At 41.4% G+C, this 10,000-nt stretch overlaps 1 protein-coding gene across 1 annotated transcript in view; it reads left to right on the top strand.

Moving 5' to 3' along the window:
• Window positions 1–6,808, top strand: part of LOC133976779 (uncharacterized) — a gene marked incomplete at its 5' end in the record, with an annotated part of 18,362 nt that extends 11,554 nt beyond the window's left edge. Inside the window, 2 exons of the mRNA XM_062414977.1 lie at window positions 4,596–4,686; window positions 5,782–6,808. Of these exons, the coding sequence (XP_062270961.1) occupies window positions 4,596–4,686; window positions 5,782–5,856 (166 nt within the window). The remainder of the gene's footprint in view (window positions 1–4,595; window positions 4,687–5,781) is intronic.
• Between the last annotated feature and the right edge of the window lie 3,192 nt (window positions 6,809–10,000).

Below are 10,000 nucleotides of genomic sequence, written 5' to 3'. Positions count from 1 at the left end.
TCAATCTGCGGAGACGTTAGTCACGATCCAGTCCAACTTCCTCTCTGTTTGTTTTCTTCTTCTTTTCAGTATTTATCTCCTCTGCAGACTAAACTTTTTAATTTTAAGGTCACATTTCAACATATTCTTCATACCTGACATATTTAAACAAAGTCCTGTTGACCTATTTTATCTCAGAAAGCTGCAGTTCTCTGTTTTTGTTCTTTTTTATTAATATTTTACCACTTAGTTCATCTTTTTTTCTTTAAACATTACATTTTTGTCTCTATATTTCTCAGTTTTCCCAAATTCTTGCCGATTTTAAGAATATTTTTAATGATAATTTGCTAATTCTTTCAACAACAAAATAGTTAGATTGTTTAACCTTCGTGTCGTCCTCCCGGGTCAAATTGACCCTGTCTGCTTTTGACTGTTCCTTCTTTCCTCCCTTCCTTCCTTCCTTCCTTCCTGCTGCTGTATGAGGCTTTCTGTCTCACACAAAGCAAGAGAAGAGAAACCAATCTCTGTAACGCTGTTGTTGTTATTTATAAATGTTGGGTTTGATTCTTGTGTGGGACGGCTCATGACTCTTCCAGTGACTCTCTGACCAATCAATGGCCGGCAGTCTGTTGACGTCACATTTTAGTATCGGCTCGGCTCGCTTGGAACCTCGACAGAGCAGATACTAAAAAAGCACCAGGTACCAGGTACTATCCCTGATGGAAACGCAAAGAAAAACCTGAGTCGAGTCGAGTAGAGAAGAGCTAGAACTGTGTAGTGGAAAAGCGCCACAAGTTGATCGAGTCTCAAGTCTTGAAACAGAACGTTCAGGTCTTTGAGGGAAAGAAGTCTACGTCAAGGCTCAAGTTTTAAAATGGAAAGTCCAAATCAAGTCCGAAGCCTTTGAGGACAGCCCAAGTCAAGGCGCAAGTGTTTAGAGACCAAGTCAGGTGTCAAGTCTTTGAGGACAAGTAGAGATTAAGTCCAAGTTGAATGAGTCCGAAGTCTTTAAATAGGAAGTATGAAGTTTTCTTTATAGGAAATGTCTTGGAGGATTAGTCCGAGTCCAGTCCGAAGTCTTTAAATTGAAAGTCAAAATCCAGTCCGAAGCCTTTGAGGACAAGTCCAAGTCAAGGCTCAAGTGTTTAGATATCAAGTCCAATTTTTTTAAGCAAAGGCCAAGTTCAATTCAAGTCTTGGAGGGTTAGTCCGAGTCCAGTCCGAAGTCTTTCAATGGAAGGTTTAAGAAAAGTTTTTAGGGTAAGTCCAAATCAAGTCTGAAACCTTTGAGGACAGTCTGAGTCGATGCTCGAAGTGTTTAGATATCAAGCCTTTGACAACAAGTCCAAGTTGATCGTGTTTCAAGTCTTGAAATAGAAAGTCCAGATCTTTGAGGGGCAAGAAGTCTACGTCAAGGCTAAAGTTTTAAAATGGAAAGTCCAAATCAAGTCTGAAGCCTTTGAGGACAAGTCCCAAGCCAAGGCTACAATCTTAAGAGTTTAAATCCAAGTTGAATGAGTCCCAAGTCTTTAAATAGGAAGTAGGACATTTTCTTTAAAGGAAAGGTCTTGGAGGGTTAGTCCGAGTCCAGTCCGAAGTCTTTAAATTGAGAGTCCAAATCAAGTCTGAAGCCTTTAAGGACCGTCTGAGTCGATGCTCAAGTGTTTAGATATCAAGTCTTTGAAGACAAGTCCAAGTTGATCGAGCTTCAAGTCTTTTAAATATTTCTTTTTTAAGGAAACGCTTTGCTCAAATCGAGTCTCGGAGGGTTACTCTAGTTTGAGTAAAGGTTTTAGGATAAGACCAAGTCAATGCTCAGGTCTTTAGAGATCAAGTCAAAGTTGATCGAGTCTCAACCTTTTATATAGAAACTCTAAGTCTTTGAAGGAAAGTCTACTATAAGTCTGGACTCAAGTCGATCCAAAAGGCAAATTCAGACAGACGATTGTTCTTATTGTTGATGTTTTATAGACTTAACCCTGCCAAACATATCTTAATCAGTAATGAAGATATTATATTGTATATCTGTCCTACAGCGTCTTGTATTGTTGAGTCGTTTCCTAAAGCTTCACAGCTGTTTGTTATGTTCCTCTATAACTTAAAGAGGAACGACTAAAAACTAAAAAACTCCCATTTAAAAACATCCTAAACCACGTTAACCGGCTCCGTGTTCAAAAGCCCACAAACGCTGAGCTGACGGAGCTTTAACAGAGTGCCGAAGACACTGAGGGGACGGCTGCGGTTCGGACCATCATACCGTAGTCATGAAGGAGAAAAACCACAACTGACTGAGAGAAAGCAGGGAACACAACTTCCACTGAAACCGAGACGAACCGCCACAATAAACATAACTGACTATCATAAGGTAGAAAAGCCTGTAATTACCCAGCAGGGCAGACATAATAGAAGCCAGGGGTTTGTAGTTGTGACAGCTGGAGGCTCTCGATGTTCACTTTGTCTCCAAAACAATAAAAAAAAAAGCTTCTCACAGACAAAGAGAAGCTTTTTCTGCAACGTAAACTGTCTAAATGTTCGATGCATGAAACATCTTTGTTAAAATGACTCACTTTCTTTCCATTATGTGTCAGAGTTTGGGCACAAAACCTTAAAAAAAACATGTTTGAAAAGAAAGAAGAAAGAAAGAAGCTGTGAGAAAGGATTCATGTTGCTGATTATTTTTAGGACTTTTATTTGAGCTACTGTTAAACTACAAAGTTAGAGATTAACGTGTTAAACAAGCACTGCGTCACCATGGTTACAACCATAATAATAAGAAGAAGTAGGGCACAATAACAAAGGTTTTATTTTATTTTGAAAAAAAGTTTCCTTTTTTTTCTTCCTTCCTTCCTTCCTTCCTTCCTTCCTTCTTTCCTTCCTTCCTTCCTTCCTTCCTTCTTTCCTTCCTTATTTTCCTTCCTACCATCTTTCCTTCCTTCCTTCCTTCCTTCCTTCCTTCCTTCCTTCCTTCTCTTCTCTTCTTTCCTTCCCTTCCCTTCTGTCTTCCTTCCTTCCCTTCCTTTCTTCTTTCCTTCCTACCATCTTTCCTTCCCTCCTTCCTTCCTTCTTTTCTTTCCTTCTTTTCCTTCCTTCCTTCCTTCTTTTCCTTCCTACCATCTTTTTCCTTCCTTCCTTCCTTCCTTCCTTCCTTCCTTCCTTCCTCCCTTCCTTCCTTCCTTCCTTCCATCTTTCCTTCCTTCCTCCCTTCCTACCTACCATGTTTCCTTCCTTCCCTTCCTTCCTTCCTTCCTTCCTACCATATTTCCTTCCTTCCTTCCTACCATCCTTCCTTCCTTCCTACCATATTTCCTTCCTTCCTTCTTACCATCCTTCCTTCCTTCTTTCCTTTCTTCTTTCTTCCTTCCTTTCTTTCTTCTTACTACACCTCAGTCCTGTGTTGATGGTTTATTCTCCTGTAATTACCACCTGTGGCCAGAGGGGGCGACATAGAGCAAAACTCACATAGCCTCACTGTAAGATCTATGAGACATGACGACCAGCTGACGAGGTTTAGGTGTTAATGTCCTGGTATGATGGGGGTTTTTTTGGTGGGGGGGGGTACTTGTGTGTGTGTGAAGTCCTTTTGTACGACGGAGCGGACGTGTCTGAGCGATGAGTCAGCGCGCGGCGTGTTAGCGATTAGCGTAATGACGAGGTTGGAGGCCGTAAAGCTCGCTGACCTGCGTCTCCTCTCACACCTCCACGCTGCCACAGACGCTTCATTAGTGCACCGCCTGCTCCCATTAAACCTGCAGGAGGCCCGCACACACACACACACACACACACACACACACACATACACACACACACACACACACACACACACAGACACACACACACAGAGACACACACACACAGAGACACACACACACACACACGTAACTGTTTACAGGCAGAAACACTTTTACAGGTTTTGCATATGGTCACGTTTGAACCTCCCCCTCTTTCCTGTTTAACTACACACACACACACACACACACACACACACTTATACTTTTACACACACACACACACTTACACTTTTACACACACACACACACACACTTACGCTTTTACACACACACACACACACACATATTTACACATGCACACTCTCGCTTTTACACACATAAATTTACACACACCCACACATTCACAAGTTTTGCATATGGTCACGTTTGAACCTCCCCCCTCTCTTTCCTGTTCACCTGCAAACACACACATGAAGAAAACACACACATTTATACACACACACATATGTACGACCACACACACATATGTATGTACACACACACACATTTACACACACACACACCCACACACTCACAGGTTTTGCATATGGTCACGTTTGATCCTTCCCCCCTCTCTTTCCTGTACACCTAGAAACACACACGAAGAAAACACACACACACACATTTACACACGCACACACATTTATACACACACACACACACTTCTCTTACCTCTTGCATGTAAGCGAGTGCAATAAAACCGCCGTACCAACACATGCTGGCAGGCCTGTGTGTGTGTGTGTGTGTGTGTGTGTTTTCACGAGTGTGTGAAAGTTTTGCGTTGCCGTGGGTTACGAGCCTCATTTTTATACGTTTGTTTGTTGTTGTTTTTTTGGTCGTTTTTTTTAGGTACACTCTGCCGGGGATCCACAGCCTCAACTTCGTCCTGCAGAGTTCACTGGGTGGGGGAGGGGTGGCGTCTCTACGCAGTGACCCCCAGGTAACACACACACACACACACACACACACACACACACACACACACACACACACACACAGCTCTTTCTTAACCCCTGGAGCTTCTTCCTCTTTCTGTTTTCTGTCTTTCGTCACCTCTTCTTTTCTCTCCCTCCTTTCTTTCCCATCCAGCAGCTCAGGTTTGGGAAGCTGAGATCGTTGCTCCTTTGTTTCAGTAGAAGACGACGCTCGTCTACTTTAGCTTAATAAAGAGTGTGTAATGTAATGAATGTTTAAAAGTTTGTAGATTAAAACTTGTAAATTACCTGCAAAAACTCTGTTAAAAAGTCACATTTATATTAATCTCACAGTCACAGGTGAGAATGAAGATGATTCAAACATCTAAACCAGGAGCCCAAATAATTAGTTTTATTTTGAAGGTGCACATCTGGTCAGCTAACAGGAAGTGGCAGATGAGAAAGTGATGTATGCTAACAGAGTTTAACTTAAAAAAAAAAAATATATATATATATATATAATTTTTTTTTAGTAACACATCCACAACAATATGCCCAGAATTCAAGTGGATAAAAGTCACATCCGGTCTGTTGTAATGCCTACACCTGTAACCATGGCAACTGTGTAGATATGACTGCAGCTACAACCTTAAAAATGAACCCTAACCCTTAATACACAAAAAAACAATTCAAATATGTAAAATATGACTACTATCTACATTTTGGTCAAAAGACTTCCCTTCTGCCTTTCACCCTCTTCCTCCTCCTCTTCTTCTTTTCTCTTCTCCCTCTGTTGTTCAGACGCTCCTGTAAACTTTTGTTTTACCACCTTGCTGGAATCCAACAGCACATCAAAGACACACACCACACACACACACACACACACACTTAGCGTCGTCACAATGTGCGAACACACACACCTCACACACACTTCCCATAAAGCTTCAAACACATCGAACGTGCAAAAATTCAGCCTGTGAGGTTGAAAACAGACGAGTTCATCTGCTAAGAATGTTTTCACTCTGATGACGAAGCTGTTTCTTTTCTTCTTTTTTGTTGTTTTTTTTTTTCTCAGTTGCTTATCTCTCTTTCTTTTTTAATTTCTGTTTCTCTTCTCTCAGGGAAAAGCTTACGGTCAGATGCTGCTGGACCTGAAGCTGAAAGGACTGCCTGACCTCAAATCACTGGTGGATTAAGAGAAAGAGAAAAAAGAGAGAGAGAGAAAGGACATAAAAACACTTCACATAGAAAAGAAAGTGAAAGTGAAGGAGAAAAAAAAAGAAGAAAATTCCCAGTTTACATAGAAAGAAACTCAGAGGAAGAATCATTAATGGATCATTTATGGAAAAGGTGAAGATCACATTGCGCAATCAAAATGTCGGGAAAATTCGGGAGAGCAGGAGATGACGTCATCACACGAGTAAACATTCTTGTTCACGCAGAGAGTCGAGTTTATTTAGATTTACACAAAGCACCCCAAAAGAATCACAGATGAAATAAAACCTGTAAAGAAAAAAGAGTAAATATTTAATGTCATGAGTTGCAGCTTAAGGAACGGCCACTAGGGGGCAGTGGTGGTAAATGTCGGAGCTTTCGAGCACATCACATGCTCCTCATCAGCAGTTTGAGTCTTTTATCTGTTGCCATGAAATCGTAAGATGGTCAAATTTCCTCCTTTTTCATTCAACGTTGGCTTAAGATTAAAACTCCAGGATCGCCGTCCGTCTTTGTGCTTCCACCAAACGTCGGCGATGAAGATCATGTTTTAACGATTGAAAGCTCCACAACAGCTACTAAATGGACGTTGGGAGGAGATTTTGTTAACTGCTGTGTCAAAATGTCAAGAGTGAGCTTTTATGTTGACGTTGAGAAGAAGTCCTTAAAGAGCTCAGAAGACATTTACGACTCCATGACAACCCTGTCCACTGATGAAGATCATGTGATATGACTGAAAGCTCCAGAACAGCTACTAAATGGACCTTTTAAGAGGAGATCAAAATGTCAAGAATGAACTTTGACTCTCAACTTTGAAGCCAATGTGGAGAAGAAAGTCCTACATCTACGATTCCATGGCAACCAGGCATTTCCATCCACTGATGAAGATCATGTGATATGATTGAAAGCTCATATTCAAGTAGCTACTAAATGGTCGAGCATGTACTTTGAGTCTCAACTTTGAAGCCCGTGTTGAGAAGAAGTCCTTAAAGAAACACAGAACATCTACTATTCCATGACAACCTCTTCATTTACTGATGAAGATCATGTGATATGACTGAAAGCTCCAGAACACTACTAAATGGACCTTTAAGACAAGATCAAAATTAGTAAACTTTGAGTCTCAACTTTTACCCAATGGAAAGAAGAAGAAGAAGTCCTTAAAGAAACACAGAGCTCAGAAAACATCTACGATTCCATGACAACTCCTCCCACTGATGAGGATCATGTGATATGATTGAAAGCTCCTTCTAAAGTAGCTACTAAATGGTCAAAAATGTACTTTGAGCCTCAACTTTTACGCCAATGGAAAGAAGAAGAAAAAGTCCTTAAAGAAACACAGAGCTCAGAAAACATCTTCAATTCCATGACAACTCCTCCCACTGATGAAGATCATGTGATATGACTGAAAGGTCCTACTACAGCAGCTACTAAATGGACTCTGAGGTTGTTTTGATCAGCAGCCGGTTCAGTTCAGTTTCAGTCTAAGAGCAGCTTCCACACTGAGTCCAGATCGAGACCTAAAGGTCCATGTCGGGAACATTTTTGTGGGTAAACTTTAACCTCTCACCTTTGACCTCCTCTGAGAAGAATAAGGGGGGGGCAGGGGTCGGGTTTCCCCCCTTCGGAGGGTAAACACGGCAGAGAGAAGCGAGTTGCCCCTCCGCTCAGATATATATAAGAGGAGACACATGAGGCTCCTGGTCCAGCGGGCGCGATGCCTGAGGTTCCTCCGGCTGGTTTCACCTCGGAGCGACCCGGCTCCGGTGCTCGTCGCTCCGCAGGAATGCGAGTTCTCCTTTCCACCGAAGAACCCGGCTCTCTGGCTTCCAGGCTGTTTATCCGTAATTGCAAACAGACTGAAACAGATCCTCCGCTGCAGCTTCTGTCGTGGCTGAAAGCTCAGGCTCGCCCACCTCTGAATCATATCCTCTTTCACCCCAAATGCCTTTTCTCTCCCCCCACCTGGAATTCAACATATTTCTGATTTTGGGTTTTTTTGTTCAATGTCTTTTTGCTCTTTTGGAGAAAAGTTTGTACTCAATTAAAACACAAAACAGGAATTTCCTTTTTTAACCTTCCTGTCGTCCTCCCGGGTCAAATTAACCACGTCTGTTTTGACTGTTCCTTCTTTCCTTCCTTCCTTCCTTCCTTCCTTCCTTCCTTCCATCTGTCCTTCTTCCCTCCCTCCTTCTCTCTTTCCTCCCTTCCTTCTGTCCTTCCTCCCTCCCTCCTTCTTTCTTTCTTTCCTTCCTTCCTTTCCTTTCCTTCCTTCCTTCTGTCTTTCCTTCCTCCCTCCTTCTTTCCTTCCCTCCTTCCTTCCTTTCCTTCCTCCCTCCCTCCTTTTCTCTTTCTTTCCTTCCCTCCTTCCTTCATTTCCTTCTTCCTTTCCTCCTTTTCTCTTTCTTTCCTCCCCCTACCTTCCTCCCTTCCTTCTTTCTTTCCTCCGTTCTTCCTTCCTTCCTTCCTTCCGTCCCTTCCTCCCTCTCTTCCTTCCTTCTTCCCTCTTTTCCTTCCTTCTTCCTCCCTCCCTTCCATCCTTCCTTCCTCCCTCTTTTCCTTCCTTTCCTTCCTCCCTTCCTTCCTTTCCTCCCTTCCTTCCTTGACTCGAGGACAACAGGAGGGTTAAATGAATGAGCACAAACATGAAGAAGAACCACATGAAGAGAAAGGTTACGTTAAACAATAAATAAACATCGAGGTTTCTAAACAGAAATACAAAAGCACAGCGAGACCATAACAGATGACAATATGACACACAAACCCTTCCAGATGTAAATTGAAAGCAGGGTTTGCATGAGTGTAAATCAAAGAGAGGGACCGGGAATGACGTCGGAGGAAAAGTATTAAAAAAATCAGACGACACAGAAGTGGTCGAAATCTGCGAAATCGAGGTGTTAAAAAAAAATCAAAGCTGTGAATTCTTCGATTGTTTCCTGTTTTCATAATATCCCCCCCCCCCCCTCTTTAAAATTAAAGAAAGATGTCGGCTGCTGCAACGCCAACTCAGACGCTGTTTTTATTTCCCAGGAATAAAAAAAAAGTGCTTTAATTATTTGGAGAAACACTCGGAAAACAATGTTTTTTCTGGGGAGTTTTTTTTTTTTAAAGCAAAATATCGATTCAACCCAAAATCTAGCTGCTTGATGTTGTTCCCAAAGCTTTTCATGGAGCCTTAAAAAAAAAAAAAGGATTGTCAACATTGATTTATTGAAGATATTGGGGGGAAAAAAGCAAATAAAAGTAGCCAAATTTTCCCCCGTAAAAGGTTAATATACCTCGTAGGGTTTATCATTAGAGATTCCCAACATCAGATTTCCTTAGAAACACACTGAAGACACCAATATTTAGCTTATAATTAACTTTAATTACGACATACACAGATCTATACACTGCTGTTCCCACAATAAGATCAAATTAGTATATATGAGAATAAAAATGTGTCTATTTTCGCACACAAACAAAACAATTGTAGGTTGTTTGATAGAAATCTACACAAAGTAACAAACATTAATGTCTAGCAGAGCTTTTATTATAACCTACTGAGAAAGAAGAGGTCCAAGCTTTCAGCCTCGTGGGTCGTTTTTAAAAATAAACATCAGAAAACATTAAGTCAAGTTGTTCGGCCAACTCGGATCAAACTCTACGATATCAATCCAGGAGAAAAAAAAGTTGGTTTTCGTTTGTTATCTTAAGTCACAGGAGACCACAGATTTCTTTTCTTCTTTATTTTAGTGGATTTATAATAAAAAGCAGAAACATTAAAGGCTTAATATTTCTCTCTTTGGACCCAAATGAGCCTCATTTATGGGAGGAATAAAGCAATAGTCCAAAAATTGAACCTTATGGAACATTAAGTCTCTTTAAAGTGATCCCGATACCAGCTGAGTACTTCATCAGATTCCCATTAACACATTTAGGTCTCTGTCTTGTATCCATAGTAACAGGCGTGTAGTGTAGACACACTTTAGAGCGTTTAGGTGGCATCTTGGCTGCTGAACTGCTAACTCAAATTCACCACGACTTCACCACCACAGACGGGTTGTAGCTGCTGTGGCAGTGGACCAATCACATGATGCATTAAACCCAAGAATGCTTGCTGTTGATTGGCTGTGAGCAAGTCCA

The sequence above is a fragment of the Scomber scombrus genome, unplaced genomic scaffold (genome assembly GCF_963691925.1).
Source record: "Scomber scombrus unplaced genomic scaffold, fScoSco1.1 SCAFFOLD_353, whole genome shotgun sequence".
NCBI lineage: Eukaryota > Metazoa > Chordata > Actinopteri > Scombriformes > Scombridae > Scomber > Scomber scombrus.
The sequence above is the reverse complement of the archived record's forward strand: the minus strand, read 5'-3'. Positions and strand labels throughout refer to the sequence as shown.